The sequence below is a fragment of the Colossoma macropomum genome, unplaced genomic scaffold, assembly GCF_904425465.1.
Source record: "Colossoma macropomum unplaced genomic scaffold, Colossoma_macropomum, whole genome shotgun sequence".
Lineage (NCBI taxonomy): Eukaryota > Metazoa > Chordata > Actinopteri > Characiformes > Serrasalmidae > Colossoma > Colossoma macropomum.
In genome coordinates this window covers 34,200,884-34,223,892 of record NW_023494803.1, presented here as the reverse complement: position 1 = coordinate 34,223,892, position 23,009 = coordinate 34,200,884, and the positions used below count along the sequence as shown (strand labels likewise).

Sequence of the window (23,009 nt, the reverse complement as noted above, 5' to 3'; positions counted from 1 at the left end):
CTCCCTGTGTCTGCGTGGGTTTCCTCTGGGGGCTCTGATTTCCTCCCACAGTCCAAAGACATGCAGTCAGGCCAATTCGACATGTTAAATTGCCCCTTGGTGTGTGTGCGGATGTATATGTCTGTCTGTCTGTTTGCCCTGCAATGGACTGGCGACCTGTTCAGGGTGTATCCTGCCTTCTGCCCAATGACCGCTGGGATGGGTTTAGAAAATGTGTGTGTATAGAGGGTCTGTATTGTGCATAGGATCAGGGGGCTGATTATTTTTTCCTCGTTTCTTATTGACTCAATACAAAATCAGTAGTTTTTTATATTTTACATTTTTAAAATGTGTCACTACTGTTTCAGTACAGTACCGTTTCAATATTCCATGTCTCTACCCTTTTCCTGTATAACAATTCTTGATTCTTCATCCATTCTTGATTTTAGCTTTTCAAAGAAATCTGCAAGGATATTTTTTCACACCTCCAAAGTTCCTTCTTAGAAATTGGTTGCATTTTCTCCTTCTGATCAAAGTAATCCAAACACATTCAATGACGTTGAGATCTAGATTCAGTTTATTGTTCTGAGAACATCAGCGGCTTTTATTGATTTGCAAACTTACTCCTTTTATCTTTTTCCTTTTCTCAGTAAGGGCTTCTTGACAGCTACACATCCGTTCAGACCCATAACTTTGAGTTATCTTCTCACAGTGGAAGGATGGATAGAAACACCTGTGAATGTTATCTTTTAGGGACATTTCTGGTGGTCTACCAGGGCTTGCACAGTTCTGAAGCATCCCATTTTCATCTTTTAATCATTTTTGAAAGTCAGATTTGGAACCTAGTGTTTTTTGCTTCATTTATGTTTTAGCTTTCCCCTTTCTCATCCCACAGCCATTTTAGAGATATGAGAAAGAAGTTCCCAAGGCAGCTGAGGTGTGTCTGAGTAGCTGCTTGTGTGAACGTTTGTGTCTCTTTAAAGAGGAACAATCCTCCTTTGGAAGCAGCTTTTGTTGGTAGTATGCAGCTGTAGTAGGTGCACAAAAGTTAACAGTGGACAAATTAAATACAGAGAGATTTGAGGATATACTTAGTGTTGGGGGCTTCTGTGTAATTTTCTGTTAAAAATGTTTTTTGTTTTTTTCAGACACAGAAAAAAAAACTTTAATGGTGCTTTGGACTGAAAATTAAGTAAATGGAAGGGTTGCGTTTGACTTTTGTGAACACATCTTCCGTTGTCCAAATTCAATGCAATGAATAAACACCACAAAGTCCAATTTAGCTCGATTTAATCCTAAGCTAATTGTTTTTTATATTCTTTATAATGGGGCCACGTTGCATTTAGTCCTATGCTTGGACTGACTTTGGCAAAATACTACAATAATGCTACATAGCACCAACAACATCACACCTAGCAAAATGCTGCAAAACTGACCAATGGAAAAAGACAAGACCTATGTAAAAAGACAGACTTCAGATGGGATAGTGGATTATGGTCTTTCGAAAGCATTCACAATGACAAATATATGTTCAAACTGGATCATAAATCAATCCCTATCCTGATCATAAGCATAATTCTAGCAGATGAATTGCTACATACAATGAAGTAATTTAGCATGAAAGTGTCTAAAACATCCCCTGATCTCCTTATCAAGGGAGACAATCCTCTCGCCCCCCACAACCCAGCCGCAGTGGTGCTCACAGGCCTTCCCCCTTTCAGACGGGATCTTATCTGAGCCTTCATCCCCTATCGGATCTGCGCGAGCTAACTTATCGCAGCTCACCTGGAGAGAGCTGGTGAAGGGACAGCGAGAGAGAGGAAGAGAGAGAGATACAGAGAAAGAGCCTGATTGCTACCATGTCCCTCAGCTCTCTACAGGAATAAGCTTGTGGGATGGAAAGGTGTTAAGCCGGGTGTTTATCGGAGAAAGGAAACAGAGAGCTGGAGGGAGGCAGACATATTGCTTTGTGTCTCTCAAACAAAGACATTTGCACTCCTGACAAAATCTGGCCATTGCCAGCCTTATCATGTCCTTCTGATGCATGAGCTGCTGTGTGGCCCTTTGAGATACCGGCAGCCAGAACCGACTCAGAGAGATCACGCTACACCAACTTTACATATATATATGTTCTTTCTGTAATCCTGCACACCGGACAGGAATGCTTGTCAGTGCAGGACAAAATGCAAGACAAATGCTGCGGCCTTTTGAAGTAAGAAATAGTAGGTATCATGCAAAGCCTGGAAAAAGCTCTCGGGTATCTTCTACTGTATCTGTGAAGGCAATTTTTTCTTTCCCTCATAGTAGTGCTGCATGAATATGGGCAAAATACTAGCGTTGCAACATTGCTACTTGTTGTGAATGTGATATGCCTTGCAAGGTATTGAATCAAGGTGATCAATAATATGATGTGGTTAACCCTTATATGGTGTTAGGGTCTGTGGGACCCATTTTTAAGGTTACCAAAAGAAAAAATGATGTGATATTATTATTATTTGCACACTTTCTTTGAAGAACATATAAAATAACACATTTTCAGTGACTTCACACTGTAAACCCCCTACACATTTATATTACATATGTGGTGTTGGGGTGAACTTGTGGGAAATAAAAGTGTGGAGGTGCTGTGTCCCTGTTGTTAGTGTGTGTGTGTGTGCGTATGTGTTTGTTTGTGTATGTGTTTGTATATGTGTGCATGTGTGTGAGGCTGGACAACATGGACAGGCTGCTGACTGGCTACAGCTGCTAAAGGAGAACCCTATGCTGACCACTTGTGATATTTTAAACATCTGGTATTTTTACATAAATTGATATGGCTGTATTGAAAGAAAAAAAAAAACAAGAATGCGGTGGGTCTATCAGACCACTGAGTAACAAACACATCAACACCACACAAGGGTTAAAGCTTAGTCTGCATTACTGTGACCAAAATAATATCTGGTCCAAAACTAATTTACTTTAGGTACATTACCTACCTTGATCCATCAATACACTCACATGAAGTGTGACTGGTCAAGACGCTCACACCGAAAAATGAAAAATGAAAACGTGATCATTCACATAATGCAGCCTTCTGCAATATCAGTAATGCAAAAAACAAAATTGTACTGGGGCATACATTTGGGTGCATTTACCCCCTTTTACATTATGTACTTAACATCTTTGCACTTGCATTTCTCATCTACAAAAAAGTTTATTCAACCCTATTTCACAGTAGCCATAAAATGCAGTTTCTGCCTGTTTTGATGGTCCTTTAACTGATCTATACATTTGTTATCTTCAGTTTATTTTGTGGAACTAGAAGTGAATTGGATTTTGTCTTCACAGGTGAGCAAGTAAGTCAACACAAAATGTCTTTGTGCTTATTTTTTTTGCTGGTACAGTTGTACACAAGTTTTAATATCAAGAAAGCCCAGTTTTGCTGTTTATTTTATGTCAGGGGGATCTAACCCCTCTGCTTTCGCTCCTCATTGCTCACTAGCAGCTCAACACAGCTACAACATCTAACACAGAGAGAGACTTGGCCCTAAAGAACCTTTCAATGGATTGCTCTGTGGCCTCTTCTGCAGGCCTACTTAGCCATCCACTGAAAGGTTCTTTAGGACCATTGTTTTCAAAGTGGGGTCCTCAGGAATCCATGATATATAGCCAGGGGTCCTCAGTGTTATTTATTATTTTTAAATGAAGGGACTTGTGTCACATTACATCCAAATTAAATGTCGCTGCCACAGAGCCGTTTATAAATTTTGACCTAAGCCAGTATCCTGTATACTTCTGATTTAGTAGTGTGTGGATAAATGAAATATATAACATCACTATACTTGATGACACAAATTATGTATCACAATATATATATTTTTTTTTCTGAGACATGATAAGTCAGTATAGACAAGAAGTTTAAAGTAATGAATACAATGATTTGTATACAACTTTTTCCAATCTACACTGCAGAAAATCTAATTAAAGTATCTCTCTTTGTAATCAAACGTACAGTTGAGCAGTGTTCTTCAAGCAAAGATAATATTTACAAAAATGTCAAGTGAAATGATATTAAATTGAGTCAATATGTCTATTATTTCTTCTTTTTGAGATGGTTGTGTTCTTACAATAAGTTTATCTAGCTTTACTCTAGACATTATTTATGTGTTTTAGGTAATTTTATAAAGTTAAATTATCTCACTATACTGGCAGATCATTTTGCTGAATAAAATCACGTAAAACAAATTAAAAAAATGTCTAGAAATAAGTTAAATAATCTTTTAAGAAGCTTACAACAATTTCAACAGGAGAAATATTAGATTATAAGATAATTTTACTTGACAAGATATGATTTTTTTGCAGTGTGGTAATGGTTAAATAAGATATTAATGTACATACTAAATCATCTTCTAACTAGACGGCATTTACAGACTAAAACATCTACATATTTGCCTAATATTCGAAGAGTTTGAAGAGTTGGAGTGAGGGGCTTTATTATTATTTTTTTTTCTACTGGAAAGGGTCCTTGGCTGATAAAATTTGAGAACAACTGTTGTAGGGAACCTAAAGTGGTTCTTCTACGCTATCATTCCTAAGAACCCTTTTTGGAACTCCTTTTAAGAGTGTAGGGACATTAGTTATCTCTACAGGTATTTTGCTTAGATTCATCCCTCATGTCAAATTCTGCAAAATGCTTTCTCATTCCATTTTTTTCCCCCAAGATCATAACCCCTTCTCACTCTCGAGGGCGGTTCTAGATTGAATGTGCATGAGCACGTATGTGTGTCAGCTAAATATTCTCTACCCGGCTGAGTGTGAGTGAATAAGAGAGCAAATAAGCCAGACACCGCTGGGTAATCTGTGTGCATTGGTTTGTGAGGGAGGTTTTTGGGTAAACAGAACAAGAGAGAGCAAAACACACAGAGAGTTTAAGCGAATGTCTCAGGGTTAATCATATATATTAAACCAATACCTCACATCCACCCAAATTCCCTGAGACAATCTTGTTTGAAGCCAATGGTCACAGCGAGTCTCTAAAGTCCAGAAGGCATTCGGGATTGAAACTTTAAAACCAATTCGTGAATAAACACTCCCCTTATCCCTTCTCTCTTACTGCTCTGAACTCAGAGCTCAGCAGGGACATCCAGAAATCTACATCAGCAATTAGAGCTCTTTACGGCGGCCGTCCCGAGGGAGCAGCGCAACTCCAGCTCCGCTCCCTCGGCTTTCTGTTGCCTAATAATCCCTTCTTTTCACCACCTAAGTGAGACATTGTCAGACACCCACTGATGCTACTAAAGAAGCTGTCAGCTTTGTAAAGTGTCTACTCTCACAGGTCCTGCCTGTTTGATCACAACATGTGCTTTTAAACATTTTACCTCCCGCCACGTTCTGGGAGTTTCAAACAAAGAGCCATTCAATGACCGAAAAAAGTTGAAGAAATGTACTTGGATCTGAAGCTATTGTGTTTTCTCTACGTTTGGAATACTGATATGAAGAGTTTAGAACCCCGCTTAAGTGTGCCATGCTCATATGCCTACCTATCAAGCTAATCCTAATGAATACAGAGAGGCTGATAATGAAAAACCAATAGAATTTGATAAAAGCCATGAGCCACCATTTCCGCCTCCTTCTACCTCAGATTTCATAACACTACATTTGAAGGCTACCTGCATAGGGACTTCATAACACGTGCTTTAGCATTGAATAGCATATTGAAAAAGAAATAATTGAATGTTTGTGAACAGCTTAAATCAGTATTGGCAAGATGGCATCAGAGATTTTGTGAAGTAAATTACATTGTGTTGATGCAAGGAGCCTTAAGCTAAAGTGACAGGCATTTGCTCCTTTTATAAAACCATTATCAAGAACCGTTCTCTAGAAATGTAATTCATAAGGCTCACACTTTTATAAGTTGTATGCAAGACTCCTATGACCTCATTATTACCACCAAACTGATCATTTTCTTTCATATTTTCTTGTTATTTTTCATCACTTTAGTTTCAAGGCATCTTTCAAAACACTCTTAAAAAAGATGGTTCTTTAAGGGTTCTTCAGTAAACAGAGCAGTTCTATATAGAACCATAAACACACAAAGAACCAACTGCATGCTTAAAGGGTTCTTTGCACCGTGAAATTGTTCTATACATGTGTTATATGTGGGTCTCAATAGAACCTTATGGCAAATTGTTCTGCATAGCACCAAAAAAATATCTTTATTTGTTATAAACTTGTCATCGTGACAATAGCAGAACCCTTTTGGTGCTGTATAGAACTCTTCAAATCAAGATGGTCCTTCAAGGGTTCTTCAGTAAAGACAGCAGTTCTATATAGAACCATAAACACAAAGAACCATTCACATGCTTAAAGTGTTCTCTGCATTGTGAAATGGCTCTTCAGATGTGTTGTATATGGGTCTGAACAGAACCATTTTGCAAAAAGGGTTCTTCTATTGTTAAAAACCTGACATTGTGTCAGTAGTAGAACCATTTTTGGTGCTATTTAGAACATTTTTCAAAAAGGTTCCATATATAACCATCTACAACACATTCTCCTTCAATCTGAAGAACTATTTAATGATACCTAGAACGATTTTAGCATGCAAATGGTTCTTTGAGTGTTTTTGGTTCTATTTAGAACTTTACCTAAAGGCCTCTGCCTTTTAAGTTCTTCATAACAATCTTATGCTATGACGTTGTGAATACTGATATAAGCTGTTTACATAATGTTCATTTAAATTAAAATAATTTGAACTGCATTTAAATTGCCTCTTAAATGCTCATGCGCGCATCATGAAGTTCCTATGTAGGTAGCCTTCAAATGAAGTGTTACCCCAAACTCTTTGCTCTCACTATTAAGTGCAGTTCCACTTTTTTCCTTTCATTGCTATTGATAATGCCTTTAAAATTGGGCTGCCAGTTTTATTTTATGTTAATATTTATTTTAGTTATTTATTTATTAATGTTGCTTTATCAGCTCACACAAATAATTTGTACAAAATCTCAGTGCAATCAAAACAAACGCTACTTCAGGGAGAATTATTAGTTGCATGGGCCATTTAGATGCTGGTAGATCTGATTTAAAGGGGACGTCCACGAGTTTTTTTTTGTTGTTGTTTTTTAATTGCTCCTTTTAGAGGCATTAAACTCTTCAGATGTCAATTCTGACAGAACAATTCTGTCATTTTCTGTAGATCACAGCATTTCACATCAAGCCACTCTGAATGGCTTTCTTTATATCTTAATGGTTTAATTATGCGGACATTTTGAAAAATTGGTGGAATTAACCTTTAAATGCAGGGCACAGAATCCTGCCCTGCTGCATTGGCCAATATCCTTCGGCAGTGCACTGCAAATGAGTAGAGTCTGGTATTGGCTGTTGCTGTGATGACACAGTGCGACATAACAGAATTTAAGGGAGTTTTTTTGACAAAGTGAAAATCCATAAGATTTATATTCAAGACTGTGAGCCTGCAGCAAAGGCAAAGGCAAAGACATTAAACAAAAAAAGGGGTGGGTGCGGTAAAATGTAACACTTACACAACTACATGTGTGTAAGGACTTGATGCATCTTAAAATGAATTTCATTATCTGAAGACTGTGTTTCATTGTTTAATAACTATGTTTGGCTAGAGTGAAATTTGAAAGCAGCATTATTTTTACACACTGGGTGCATATTAATTGAACCAGAGAGAGAGAGAGAGAGAGAGAGAGAGAGAGAGAGAGAGAAGCACGTGAAAACACTTAACATGCCTTACCTAAAATCCCATGTAAATAACTGACTGAACAAGAATTTCAATCTACATTTTTTTCCAAGCAGTTATTCAAATAGTAATTAGCAGTCACTCTCATTTAAAATCATCTGTAAACTTCAGCTGAGTGAATGAATGTGAAAAGCTTTAGTGAGTATTTGCTTCTAATGTTTTCTAGGTTTCTGGTAATAAATTAACCAGAAATAAAAACAATAAAATAAATAAATAAAATAATAATAATAATAAAACCCAGACTGTGAATTAATCAGATGTGGAAGGCTGCTTATTATTAATTACTGCACTTGGGTCAGTTCAGCACTGTGTAGCTGCAGGTTCTCATCATAATGCAGCGGCACATCTGATGGGAACAAATTCATTTTGCAGGCCAAAAATATCAACAGCCACCCAAAGTGTTGCTGCAATATTTATGTACCAATAAAAAAGGCCACTGACTGTATAATGTATTCTGTTGTTCTGAGTAATTCAATACTGAAGTATCAGTGAACTTGTAAGAACATGTTGTTAGAAGAGTTACAAGTGGTGTTTACACTGTAACTGTTGCCTTACCTCTTCCAGTTTGAGTAAATGAGTATTGTATGCAGCACAGACCCATGGGAAGTGTTCATGCATGTTATAGAATTACTGAGTCAGATTTCACAGACAGGAATAATGACTAGTCTTCCACAACATTTTCCCTTCAACAGAGAATCTCCATTCAGAATGCTGTGTAGTCCAGTACTAGGTTTTAATTCCTATCTGGGAAAATGCTATTTTTTTCTTTTGACTACAGTTTGGGAATGATGGAAGAACACTGGTAACACTTTACTTGAACTCTGCTACATAACACTGACCTAACACTGCCATAAACATGTCATGGCAGATGTTGCATGATGTCATGACCTGTCATAACAGATTTTGTTCAGTAATAAAACATGGTCCTGTAACCACAACAGGTTATTGCCATGACAGATGCCATCATGTTTGATGTCATATTGGCTAACTACACTGTTATACAGGTATATTTTTGTTTATTAAGGTACAGACAATGTAAATGTTCCCTCAACATCAAGGTACAACAGTGGTTTTAAGGTCCAACTGTGAACCTTAAATAATTTTTTCCAGGTGAAAAGTATGTATTTGTACCTTTTCATAACCGAATGTTTTAAAACAGAACAATAAAATATAAATAATAAATATAATAAATATAATCAAAAATAAAAGCCTGGAGACGAGACGGGATGTATGGGGTCAATACAACTCAGAAAACATAATTTCAATGGATTATGGTACAGTTATGTTCCCTGACCAAAGATACTGAGATGTACCCTTGAGGGGACCACCCCAGTGACAACAGGGGTTCTGCCCCAGTGACAGTTTAGTACCTTTATTTCTGAGAGTGTAGAACAGACTAAGCAAAAAATATGTCCAGTCATTTAACAGTATAATGTTACCATGAGTTTTAACTGTCATGATATTTGGCATAATGTTTGATGTCCTGGTGGTTAACTAGAGTACAGAGAAACTGACATAAGGATGTGACAGAAGCTGCCATTGCATCAAAGATGACAACATTACTGGTTAAGGTGACTTAACACTGTTATATTACTGGACGTAATATGTCATGACAATCCATGACAGCATATGACATTTACCATGACATGTTATGGCATGGTTATGTCAATGTTATGTAGCTGGGTTCTAGTAAAGCGCTATCAGAAAATCCTTTTTCATACAGCTGGTGAGAAAAAAAGTGATTCATGATTGGTAGTCAGAATGTGTGTCTCACTCCTGGCCACAATATCTACCATCCTGGAGAACAACTTGTTCTCTTGCTTTTTTTAAAGTTGGAACAAGCTAACATTGCTTGTAGTGTAACCCTGTTTATATGCGGTCTCTGAGAAACAAAAACCTTTTTGGGTTTGAGCAACTGATTATTGTGTACAGCACAGTAACTGTTTGCTAATGGACATACCTGTAGATGTCTCTGGCCATGCCAAAGTCTCCGATTTTGGCCACTCTTCCTGGACCTTTACAGGTGAGCAGGCAGTTCCTGGCCGCAATATCCCTGTGAGGGGACAGTGATGTGAGCACTAGGTTGGCTGAATAAAGTGTCAACATTGAATGTCTTGTTTTCTGTTCTGCATCATAAGGTCTGTACTAAACACAAAAACATGTTCATTTCAAAATACATTTCTACGATCAATTCTAGCAGTTATCGTTTCAAATGAGTCCTGCTGGCGCTGAGCTAATTGCACCAGTAAATAAGCACTTAGTGCAGGTGACCTGAATGATGAAATGATGGCAGACACAGGAAATGAACTGTGAGATTTGGGGATTCTCATAAAGGCTGCAGTAATAAAGTCCAATAATGAGAATGTCCAAAACATTACACTGAAGCAATGTGCCATCATTAATTTCTCACAAAGCATATTCCTTCAGTAAAATAGTTTTGTCACTACAGCATGTCCTTTTATGTAGATACTTGTCCGTACTTGTGTACACTGTAAGATCTGTTAAATACACAGTACTGGGCAGATGCCTGTGGCAACATAGAAAATGCTATGTAAAGCCATTTATCTAATTAGGAAGGATGTGCACTGAAAAAACAAAGCAAAAAAATAAAAAATAAAAAACATATAGAGAAATAACATCAGAATAAGTAAGTGGTGTCTTGTGTGCTGCATGTTGCCATGACTCCACAACTATAGTCTTCAAATACAGCTTTTAAATAATAAGTTCTACTGATGATGCTACTACAGCAATAAGTACATCAAAATCACCTAAGCACACCTCTGATGCAGCAATATCAGTAATATCAGTAACATCAGCAATCAGGGAACATATCTGGGCCTTCTAGGCCTTCAGAGAAGGCCTGATGATTTCTGGGAACCAAAATATACATGTCTGTAACTTTTACTTATGCAGTATTTATGTACTGAATAATTTTTATTCAGTACAATTATGCTTGCATTAAAACTCTGCAAGCATTACAGTGCTACCCTTGTTTCATTGTTTCGGATGAGAACAAAAGAGTTCGTCTTAAACACTGACCAGAAAATTGGCCAATCAGGAATTTTATCTTTGGTACACTGTTAGAAATAAAGGTTCTGTACAGGTACATTTTTCGTTCATCAAGGTACAAACAATGTAAATGTACCCTCAAAGGTACAACAGTGGTTTTAAGGTCAAATTGTGTACCTTAAATAAATTATTCCCCTGTGAAAAGTACATATTTCATGATCTAATGTTTTAAAACAGAACAATAAAATAAAAAGCCTGGAGACGAGACGGGGTGTATGGAGTCAGTACAACTTAGAAAATATCATTTCAATGAATTATGGTACAATTACTTTCCCTGACTAAAGGTACTCAGATGCACCTAGGTAGATACAGCTAATACTGGAATATCAGTTGGGATATAATGGTAATGGTCACATGACACTGTTATATTACTGAACAAAATCTGTCATGGCAATTCATGACAGCATATGGCATCTGCCATGACGTGTTTATGGCATGGTTATGTTGATGTTATGTAGCGAAGACTATGTTCAAGCAAAGATTTACCAAAAAATCCTTGTTTATATATGTGAAAAAAAGTGATTCATGATTTGTGGTCAGAATGTTCCAGTATAAATAAACGAGGCCATGTCCTGGAAAACAGCTTGTTCTCTTGCATTTTTTAAGTTGGAGTAAGTTAACGTTGCTTGTAGTGCAGCCTTATTTTTATACAGTCACTGAGAAACAAAGAGTCATGTGTGTTCAAGAGAGAGCGTAAAACAGCCACAGACAGCATCTTGTTTTCTCTGGACTGAGCAACAGCAGTGAAAGATGGCATGGACTTTGTGCAGGAGTGCTGAAGAAAGTCTGTGGACAAAGCCTTATGTTTGTCTCAGTGCGTCTCCCCATTAGCCAGATTGATGATATGACTGCATGTGTAGCGTAAATGAGCTCTAATTGGACTCGTCTGTCACGGTCACCTGGGTGAGGGTGTGATGTGGAGAAGAAGTTCAAGTTCCGCCTCAGACAGAGAGGAGGAGTCATGCTGAGGACAACATGGCTGAAAGAAGCAAATGTCCTGAGCTCAGAGGTCAGCAAAATGACCATCTGCTGGCCATGGACAGACAGTGTGTGTATACCTGTGAATGAACTGGTTCTCCTCTAGGTACTGGCAGCCGCGGGCTATGTCTCTGGCTATGTTGAGAAGATCCACCATGGTGAGGCTGGAAGGATGTTCCTGAGAAGATAAGAACAAGACTGTGTTCTGACATGGAAAGCAACACAGAGAGAAGTAGCAGCCCCTCTATGCCTACAGTTTAACTATATACAGTACTGTACAAAAGTCATAGACCACCCTTCATTTACTTCATTTACTAGACTGGATATAAGATAATCTACTTGCATTCCAAACTGAAGTTATGCAGAAAATGGAACTCCTAACAACCATGTCCCTGGTAGACCACCAACTCCAGCCCCCCTCAGATAAACAATAATTGAAGCTTTCGTCTTTGAGAGAGATGAGAAAATCAAGCTGCTTCAGATCTGTAAAAAATCCGCAGGTGTTTCTGTCCATCCTTCCACTGTGAGAAGACTCAGTGTTGAAAGGATGTGTAGCTGTCAAGAAGCTGTTACTCAGAAAAGAAAATAGACAAAAAACTAACTGCAAATCAAACAAAGAAGCTGGTGAAAAGAATGACAGCTGTAATAAAGTCAAAGGGTGGACGCACTAAATTCAGAAGAAAAATGTACATTACATTTAGTTGTTAACCCTGAACACTGCCGAGGGACGCGAGTGACGGCAGGAGGAGGAGGGCGGCCGCCAGAGATGAGGCGACGGCGGCCACGAGAGGACGAACGTGGGACACGAGTCCCGAACTCCGCCACTCAGGCCCTGCATCCTGTTGTGGAGCAAGGGGCACTGACAGGGAGGCGGAACAATGAGCTCTCTTTCCCTCTTGGTTCAGGTGGCAGTGTGAGCGCCTTTTAAAAGAGCAGCGACTAACCAGAGAGGGAGAAAAGGATGGGCAGCAGCAGCGGCGGCGACAGAGTGAAGAGCTGGAAAGCTCGAGTGAGAAAAGCAATGAAAAGTCTCGTTTGAAGCCACTGAAAAGTGGCCAGCTACGCTTTGGTTTGGTTTCAGTGTTGTGTTTGTTTGGAGAGAAAATAAAGTCAAATGGCTGCTGCAAATGTTTCTACTGTCTCCAGTGTCCTTCCTAAGCCTGGGGTAGCAAATATGTTTTTTGCTTTTTCTGATGCTGAAAAATGAATAACGTGTAGTTAAGGGCCGTTTTGAATGGACATTAAATAGATGAAGGGTGGTCTCTGACTTCCGCACTGTACTGTACAGCACAGTTAAAAGAGAGACTGAACAACTGAGAAGAAGGTACAAGTGTGTGCATATCCAGAGGTCTTCTCACCATTCTGGGTCTCGTCTCCCTAAGGAAGCTCTTGAGGTCTCCTCCAGCCATCAGCTCCAACAGAATGAAGCGTGGCAGGGCCTGCAGACTCACCCCTATACACCGCACGATGTTCTGATGGCTGAACTTACTGTCAGAGAGAAAACATTTGTGAGCAAGAACTTGCTTATGTGTTTACGAGTATGTGTGTGTATCTTTGCCAGTCCTGGGATGGTTCAAACACAGAGATCCATTACAAATTATTAATTATTTCTCTCAGACTATATATTACTGTTCTTATTGTTTCCTATTGAAAGTAACCCCATTACATATTACAGTAACACTTTACTGTAGGGTACGGTTCATAAGGCTACATGACATCTACATAAGCTTGTCATGGCGACTGACATAGACCTACATAAATGTTTATAAAGGCCTATTCCAACAGATGTCATTTGCTATAAAGGTTGTATTTGCCAATTTTGATCAAAGTTAGCTAAAGTAGCCTTTATGACAGATGATGCCTATTGGAATAAGCATTTATAAACATTTATGTAGGGTTATGTCAGCTGTCATGGCAAGCTTATGTGCATGTCATGTAGCCTTATGAACTGTGCCCTACAGTAAAGTGTTACCCATATTACTTTACTTCTATATTACTCACTAAAACCCAAACAGATCTGCACCAGCTAGAAAGTAGAAGAACAACCCTTTCAGTACTTTATTTAGCAAGAAACAGCCAATCACAGTAAACATCATTTAAAAGGCTTATCACTATCCCTGCCTTTAAACAAGATTTTATTATAATTATGAACAGCTGATGCTGTTTGAAAGTCCAGAAAGTAGAATGCCTCAAAATAAAACCTCTAAGAATAAAATAAAGCTAATAAATAATATTTCTAAATGAAGATCAAATCTGGGCACAGGGAACGTTATCCATCAGTTACGTATTAGAATGATTAGATGCTTTGACAGGCTGTTTGCCAGGTTTACTGCACTTCCCACACTCACACTCGTCACGTTTACAAAGTCATGCACTCAGCTGTCACAGGTAGCACACACACACATAGTAAATACAAGGACAGGCACGGATAGTTTTATTTTGAGGAAATGTATGTTATATATGTATCATGTGTAAGTAACACTGCTCTACTAGAAACATGGAGTAACAGAAGTAACAAAATTCTAATTAAGCCAGAATTTAGACTGTAATGTGTTAGACTGCTTTGTTTCAGTAAAAAGCAATAATATTACTGTAACGTATTACCCCACAACACTGGTCTCCGCAAATGTTGATTACCTGATTATGAGAGCCTCCATCAGAAAGTCCAGTTCATCCTGCTCAGAACACACCTCTGGAAGCGTCTGATTAAAGACCGACACCAACACACTTTAACACAAAATACTGCCACTGACACATTTAATACAGTCTCACATAGACCTGCGTATATGGTTTCTGACACTGTGTGAGATTCAGTTATATACAAAACTGGATGGACACATGTTCACTCCACAGCTAGAAACAGTAGTAGAAGCCATCAAAGCTGACCTTTTGGGAACTTTTGTCCAATTTTATAGATAACAGTATGTTATAGAGTGTTCAAAAGCACTAGTCTATTTAAGATTACTTAACAACTTGACATTACATAAGGCAATTATGTTTAGGCATGCAGTCTGGACAGGGCTAACTGGTAGGGCATATTAGCTTCATAGCTCAATTTAAATATATATATATATATATATATATATATATATATATATATATATATATATATATATGTATTTATATAAATTGAGCTATGAAGCTATATATAAATGTTGTTTTTTTTTATTTTTATATTCATACCACAGTATTTTCCACTATTCAGACAGATAAAATATAATAATGCTGCTTCTTAACTTCTTAAAAAACACCAGGCAGTTTGCAATAAAAAACTTTAGTAAATATAATAGTATTCCCCACTAACTAATCTACTGGATAGGTTTTACGAGCTGACGCATCCTTCCACATCTTGCTTAACAGCTTTGTTCAAAAGAGCACAACAAAAGAGTAAATAAAGAAACTGTGCAAAAACAGTGTAATGCTACTGCTAAAGTGGATGTTTTTGAGACGTTTTTGCTTTTACACCAGCTCTTTCTAGTGGTATGATTAAAGTGGTAAAAAAAAAAAATAGACTTGTTTCATGCACATGCATGTTACCATGGTGATTACCGCTAGTGGCCAATATAAATGACTACACTAACGTAGGAGCATATTGAAAGTAGCCCTAGCAGTACAGGTAATGCTGATCTCCACTTTTTGTTGAGTTTATAAAAGTTATTTAGACTAGATTGTTTTGCAGAAATACTGCTTTAGCTTACCTTGACTGCTACCTGCATAGGACTGGGTTCTCCAGGTATTCCAACAGCCAGACCCTCATAGACCTCTCCAAAAGCACCATGCCCCAAACCCCTACACATCACAAAACACACTGTGTTTGCTTTTTGTCATGTGCCTGGATTCTATCTTGTAGTAACACTTGCATGGTGTTCAGACACTCTTATGGATTGAGTCAGTCCACAGTACCCCGAGAGATAAGAAGCAGAGTTAGTGATATAGCTGACCTGGTCAGGGAGATGTTGCGGCGGGGAACCTCCTTAAGGTCGTTCACAGATGCCATCTTGCCAGCGAAGCAGTAGTTGGGGTTGTAGTCGGTCATTATTGTGGATGCTCGCAGCTTACTCAGCTTGCAGTCCGGACTCTGTAGCTCCAGCTGAATGGACTGAAGCTCAGTGTGCTTGCGCCTGTACACTGGAAGTCACAGAAAACATAGGATTTAGCATTTAGCAATACATACTTACAGCAGCTTTGTATGCTGAGGTATTGATGGTGTTGGCAAAGGTTATAAAGAAACACATGCTCATCATGTGTTTTCAGGCATTATTTGTCAGCCCCTCTACTGCATTCTTTATTGGTCGGTTTCTAAGCAAAGGAAAACTAATGAATAGATATAATTTGAATGGTGGACTCAACACTGAATTGGTACTGGCTTGATAGTGTGTGTGGTGCTACTACATGTGCATCACGAATAGCAGCATTGCTAGGTTTTTTCTAGTAGGGAATCCTCAGAGAAGGCCAAATGATTTCTGTGAAATAATAAAAAAGTGTCTATTATGTTTAATATAATACTCATGCTTGCTGTATTTAGTACTGTAAGCATTACAAGTTATGCAGAAATTCTCTAGTTTAACTGTTATGCTTTGGTTGGAAACAAAAGTGTTTAACACCCACAGAAAATGATCAAATCTGGATCTTTTTTTTTATTATTTTCAATGGAAGGGACCAATTCTGTGAGGACAAAAAATCACTTTAGGCCTTCTGGAAGTCTGTCCGAGTGGTAGCCTGACCATAGGCTTCAGTCAGAGGGGAACTCGGCAGCTCTATGCTAGAGCTCTGAAGGAGTCACTGTATAACTGCTATAAAATAAAATATACACCGATCAGGCAAAACATTATGACCACTTCCTTGTTTCTACGCTCGTTGTTCATTTGATCAGCTCCACTTACTAAATAGGTGCACTTTGTAGTTCTACAGTTACAGACTGTAGTCCATCTGTTTCTCTGCATACTTTGTTAGCCCCCTTTTACCCTGTTCTTCAGTGGTCAGGACCCCCATGGACCCTCACAGAGCAGGTACTATCTGGGTGGTGGATCATTCTCAGCTGCTGGAGTTTATAAACACCTCGGTGTCACTGTTGGACTGAGAATAGTCCACCAACCAAAAATATACAGCCAACAGCGTCCTGTGGGCAGCGTCCTGTGACCACTGATGAAGGACTAGAGGATCACCAACAAAAACTGTGCAGCAGCAGATGAGCTATTCTCTCTGACTTTACATCTACAAGGTGGACTGACAAGGTAGGAGTGTCTAATAGAGTGGACAGTGAGTGGACACAGTGTTTAAAAACTCCAGCAGCACTACTGTGTCTGATCCACTCAGACCAGCGCAACACACACTAACACACCACCACCACGTCAGTGTTACTGCAGTGCTGAGAATGATCCACCACCCAAATAGTACCTGCTCTGTGAGGTCCATGGGGGTCCTGACCGCAGAAGAACAGGGTAAAAGGGGGCTAACAAAGTATGCAGAGAAACAGATGGACTACAGTCTGTTTTTTTTTGGTCTCTTTTTGACATTCATGGCCTCAACTGAAGGCCTAGATCTAGTAGTCATGGTTCACCACTGGTTTTTCACATACAATAGTGTGGACTGTTAAATTGAGAGTGGTCTACCACTCAAAAATATCCAGCCAAGAGCAGCTCTGTGGTCAGAAACTGGCCACTGATGAAGGGCTAGTGGATGGATTACACATATTGTTCATGGCGAAAAGATACTTGATACATGGCTACAGCATCTTTCCACCTAACAAGGTAGTTCTAAAAGCAAGGGGCTTCTAACAAAAGGCCAGGGAGCATGCAATATATTCTCGAAGCAACTCAAGCTAGACCACATGTGGACATAAACAGATGTTAAAATCAGTAGGCTCAATAAAATACAGTCAAAAATAAACAGAGATTAGCACGCTGCATGAAAATACACACTCCTGTAAACTCCTTGACACAATTGGGTAAACAAACAAGACACATGCATGCATACACACTCCAATCCACCTACACACCACACACACACACACACACACACACACAGGAAGCCTAGTGGCCTTGACCCAAGCTGTAAACACATTAGTGTTGACTGTGAAAGTGATTTATTCATAGATCCGTAATGGACGAGGCTTGTCAGGGGACAGTTAACTGGCCATCCATCATCAGTCTGTTTCATTCATCAGTGGGAGACTGCTAGTCTCCCTAGCCTGGACAGCCCTCGTGGATGATGTGATGTGTGGTGTGATGGCTCAATGAGTGTGTGGGAGCGCATGATAAGGCTGTGTGTGAAACATGTGCCAGGCGCTTGTCCACACTCACTCATCTCACACACACACACACGCACACACAACCAAAAACAGCGACATGGCTGTTAGTGCAACATGTACAAGCAGACCGCCCTTAGATTATGTCTACAGGCACTACAAATTTTAAGACGTGGTGCAAAGATGTCATTTGCAAATCACTTTGTTTGTCTTCACTGATGATTTTATGTGTGGGTGTATGTGTATGTGTGTGTGTGTGTGTGTGTGTGTGTGTATGTGAGATCGCATTCTCTCTATTCCTCTATTCTTTTCCCTTGTAGATACATTCGTATGCAAGAAGTGCAAAATACCAATCCAAGTCCAATCGCATGTTTTGTTGTTTTTTAATTGAAAATAAGTTAACACATCCTCCACTATGGCATTTTTCTGCAAGTTTCAGTGCACATGTTCTAATGTGTTGCTAAGTTTAATAAATTAGGGAAAAAAAAAAAACATGACATATAAAATGTGCCATAACTTTCGTGGAGATCATATTTTATGTTCCTTTTTTGTTTGTTTTTTTTTTCCTTTCAGGGATTCTAAACTATTTTGTCGGAAACAGATAAACTAGGATTTCACTCCACTGTGTACCTGTACATAGATGGAATGACAATAAAAGCCTCTTGACTTGACATGACTTGACTTAGGAGGCCTTATATGACCATCTAATCTTCAAATATACATAGTTCTATGAAGTTAGCACAAAACCTAGAAAGATATGTAAATGTGCTCTAGCAGAGCATCTTACCATCAGTCTCAAGACTCTTTTTTCTTAAGTAATTACTCAAGTTGTTTTTCAGTAAACAGCTTATTTACTCCTACTCGACACAAGTAAATTATCACTACAGTAAGAATTTCCAGACCTCTTTCCACCCCTGATCCTCAGTGTCAATGCTACTACTTTTGGCACTTTGCACTGCCACTTTTTGTGTCCTCCACTGTACACTGATGTAGCGGATGTTCTTATGTGTCATCATAAGTTCTTTTTCATTGCCGTTCATTTTAGTACTTGGACTTTTTTTTTATTTAAGTCAATATCCTTGAGGTCTCTGATGTGCTTCACAAGATTTGAGGGTTATCTGGCCTCTGATTTAAGGTTTGAGGTTGTTCGAAAAGTCTTCCTCCGTCAAAATATGTGAGTGTGTCAAGCCTCTTGCAGTCTGCATGAATCATACGCCATTTATGACTCCCTTCTTCTTAGCACTCCTTATTGTCGTGAGCAATATGTGCAGGACTGGCCCCGTGGGCTGTTCTGGGCTCTGAGGACTGACTGTTACTCACTGATCATGACTCCTGACACGGCCAGCAGCAGAGCAGCAATGAGCGCAGACGTGCCCACGGACAGCGCCAAAGCCAGGCGAGAGAGAGAGGGCTGCTGGAGCTGAGATATCTCTGGAAGATCACATACAAACACGAATACATGTTCAGCCTCTGGGTTTCAAATCACAGCAGCCTACCAACTGAAAATTAATTTCAGGCTATACAATCAGTCATTGTAGCAAATCTGAGCATTATTAAACATTTAGAATGTAAAATTACCAACAGCGAAACAAAAGTATGGTGTGATTAGATTAGTAGTGAGCGTTACACCAGTTCTTCCAGTACATGCCACAAATATGCATACTACACACCACGTTGACGTTAACGCCTGTTTAGTTGAGAGTTGAGCTAGGGGTGTTTCAGGCATGTTTCAAATGAAAATATAAACCGTAGTAGACCCTCGACTACCCCCTGCTGTCTAGAGCCCACTTTGTTTTCAATTGCTGCGCTTTCTCTCATACCGCCTGAGAAGCCACCTGAATCGTTCATCTGCATCCGATGAGGCCATGGTCGAGGACTTGTGCACAAAACAAGCCCTGGACCAGCTGGTGCTGATAACGGTGATATTTTCTAAGTTCTAGCAGGGTCTGATGGTCAGAGGCAGGAGTGTATGGTACATACAAATGATGCAAATGACTTGAGAAATTTTACAAGGATGAAGTTGACCTCTTATTCAAAATTCCAGTTCCACCTTAAATAATAGAGCAGTTACATTCAGGCACGTGTACAACTGTTGCTCCATCAAAACAGGGGTGTTTAATCTTATCCGTAAAGGATCGATGTGGCTGCAGGTTTTCACTCCAAACAAGCTGGAGCACACCTGACTCTACTTGTAAAATCAGTTGGTCTCAGTCTTTAAACTGCTGATCATCTTCTGCTTTGCTGGAATGAAAACATGCAGCCACACTGGCCCTTTGTGAATAAGACTGGACACCCCTGATTTATGGTGGAAGCTGCCGAAAAAAGCCAACTTCAGCCTTTTAGAAACTACAATGTGAAAAAAACATTTAGCACCATTTTTTGCCAGCCTACAAGACTGGTGTTAGAAAGCAATATTGACACAGGTTTATTCTACATACTGTTCAGTTTTATTTTCTACTATTTGTCTTTCAGGTTTAATTTGGTTGTTAAAAGAAGGGTCATCTCAGAATAATAAGCCAATGTCAATCTACAAAATACATATATATATATATATATATATATATATATATATATATATATATATATATATATATATATATAAATATATATATATCTATCCGTGGTATGGTATATATATATACCAAACCACTACTAAATTATACATTAATTACTCCTCACTTGTGGATAATTAAAATGCATAATATTTTGTTGAAAGTGCAGATTTAAACCTTTCAGTCAAAACTACAGTGTTCATAAGAAATGAAAAAAAACATTATTTGGTGAAAAATTTTCATGCACACAGTCTTTTTGGAAAGAAAACCAAATGCATACAGTCCATTAATATATGAAGGTACACTATGATGCTTTTAAGTGCAATTTAACCACTTGTGCAGTCTTTTACCTGAAGAGTTGATGCAGGACACTCCATCAGAGGCCAGAATTAGATCCTCACAGTAACACTCTGTTCCCTCCAAAGTCTCATGGCACTCTCCTGACTCACAGTGACTGCAGTTCTGCACCGGGTTAATGATCACTTCACCATCGCCCTCCATGGCTGACACCAACATAACATATAGCGCAATACCAGAAAGAAAAAGAACTAGCATCAGTCATGAGAATATATGGATAATTCTACTGAATTAGTTCAAACCGTGGTCCCACAGGAAAATAAATAAATAAATAAATACATATATACATACATACATACATAAAAATCTATTTAAACACAATGCATGAATAGAGATAGTAATACGCTAAATATATACTAAATCATTTATGTATGTACTTTCTATTCGAAGTGTCAGTCCTAAACCCTAACCCTTAAATTTCCACTTGTTACAAATAATAGCTGCATTTTTTTGTTTTTCTTTTCAATGTTTTTAAGAGCTTTTTGATTTTCTTTTAAAGTGAAGTTGAAAGATTTATGCTTAAAACTGTGTTCGTTAGTCGTGTACCAGCTAGTGTTCTGCTCAAAATTAGCTAATTGTCCCTACCGAAACTGTCACTACTGAAACATTGTGTAAAGTTTTGGCAGTGCTATGTTTGTTTTGTTGCCGAGAAAATGTAATGTTCTATTATTTATTTACATTTATTTTAATTAATAAATAAAAAAAACACAACTAAGGTTCAGGGTTATTCAAAGCAAAAGGATTTCAGTCTCAAGTCCAAATCAGTTAAAAGTCCAAAATAGGTTCTGAACTCTGACTTTGGGCCAATTTGTTAGAATGGTCCATATGTTACCATTTAATACCATTTAATAAAAACACTACACAGAGGCACCAGCATGAATGACTTATTCTGAGGTTGAGAAACACTGGCCTGCACTACACTATGGCATATACAGGAACAACAGGTCAATGCTTGAGTTCCCAGTTGAGTATTGCCATGGCAACTGATGTCTCAATCAAATTCTGAACAGTAATTGATATGGTATAAATGAGAGGTGCATGGAAGAGGCCTATCAAGCAATCAAATGTTAGAAATAAAATTGGTATAAGATAGAAAATAATGATTAAAAAACAATTTAGCAATTCAATGTAGGACACAATCATGTAGTAAATGGACTGACCTCTTCAAAAAGATGAGCAGTCATATAAAAATTAACAGTCATAAACATTTTTTGATTAATCCACTGATTGTCAAGGAATAAAATGAAATTCCACAGGGAATGCATAGGAGTCATCTGACCCCTTTTATGAACACTTGAGACAAAATGTTATTTTTTTCAGAACCCATGACCAAGAAATTTAGAAATGACATTCGTGAGGCCCACAAGCAAGATGTTTGAGGAATACTGGCAAATCAAAGAACTAAATGTTTTTATTGATAAAATATTCCACAAATAACACTTACCTGGTCAGTTTGATCCCCTTTTATGCATTCTAGGGTTAAGACTTGATTACCACCAAAATACAAGGCTTTCTGGATGTTCATTATCAACGTCATACAGCTACCTCAATTATTATGGAACCTATAGCTTTGTTTATCACATCTAAAATGTAATCTAAAATCACTTTAAATCACCTAAAATCTAAATTTCTTCAGATTACTACAAATTATTTTAAACTCTGATGTTGTGGAGTACTCCACTAGATTCTTAGAATCCTTTTATATTTGTGTCTGCAACAAATTTGGTTCAGTGCTAGACTATTAAAAACACTAGCTTCACATTTTTGAACAGTAATTGTAAAATTTTGTATGGAAGTGCAGATTTTGAAAGGGGACACAAATAATTTGAGGCCCTGATTTTTTGCAAGCTTGTGTTACCTTTGAGTGCATCCATGAACATCTCTCCGTCTGGGCTGATGAAGGATGAACCATCCTCTCCATCCTGTTCAGGGTCATTGTTTCCTGAAGTGCTGCCACCTACACGCGCGGAGGCGAAGGAACAGTTCTGATGCAACATGGTAGTAACAGGATCAAAGTAATGGAGCAAGAAGTTGTGCACTGCAAAAGCAATGGCATGCAATATGGGTCAGTATGACATAATGTGAA

The 23,009-nt window shown here is 38.4% G+C and overlaps 1 protein-coding gene across 1 annotated transcript in view; it reads right to left on the bottom strand.

The window, feature by feature from the left end:
• alk (ALK receptor tyrosine kinase) overlaps positions 1 to 23,009 on the bottom strand; it is a 296,309-nt gene that overhangs the window by 5,936 nt on the left and 267,364 nt on the right. The window contains exons 16-24 of the mRNA XM_036592647.1: positions 22,782 to 22,880; positions 20,917 to 21,069; positions 19,335 to 19,445; positions 15,709 to 15,895; positions 15,466 to 15,556; positions 14,405 to 14,469; positions 13,126 to 13,255; positions 11,848 to 11,945; positions 9,681 to 9,773 (exon numbers count right to left, since the gene is read on the bottom strand). Of these exons, the coding sequence (XP_036448540.1) occupies positions 9,681 to 9,773; positions 11,848 to 11,945; positions 13,126 to 13,255; positions 14,405 to 14,469; positions 15,466 to 15,556; positions 15,709 to 15,895; positions 19,335 to 19,445; positions 20,917 to 21,069; positions 22,782 to 22,880 (1,027 nt within the window). The remainder of the gene's footprint in view (positions 1 to 9,680; positions 9,774 to 11,847; positions 11,946 to 13,125; positions 13,256 to 14,404; positions 14,470 to 15,465; positions 15,557 to 15,708; positions 15,896 to 19,334; positions 19,446 to 20,916; positions 21,070 to 22,781; positions 22,881 to 23,009) is intronic.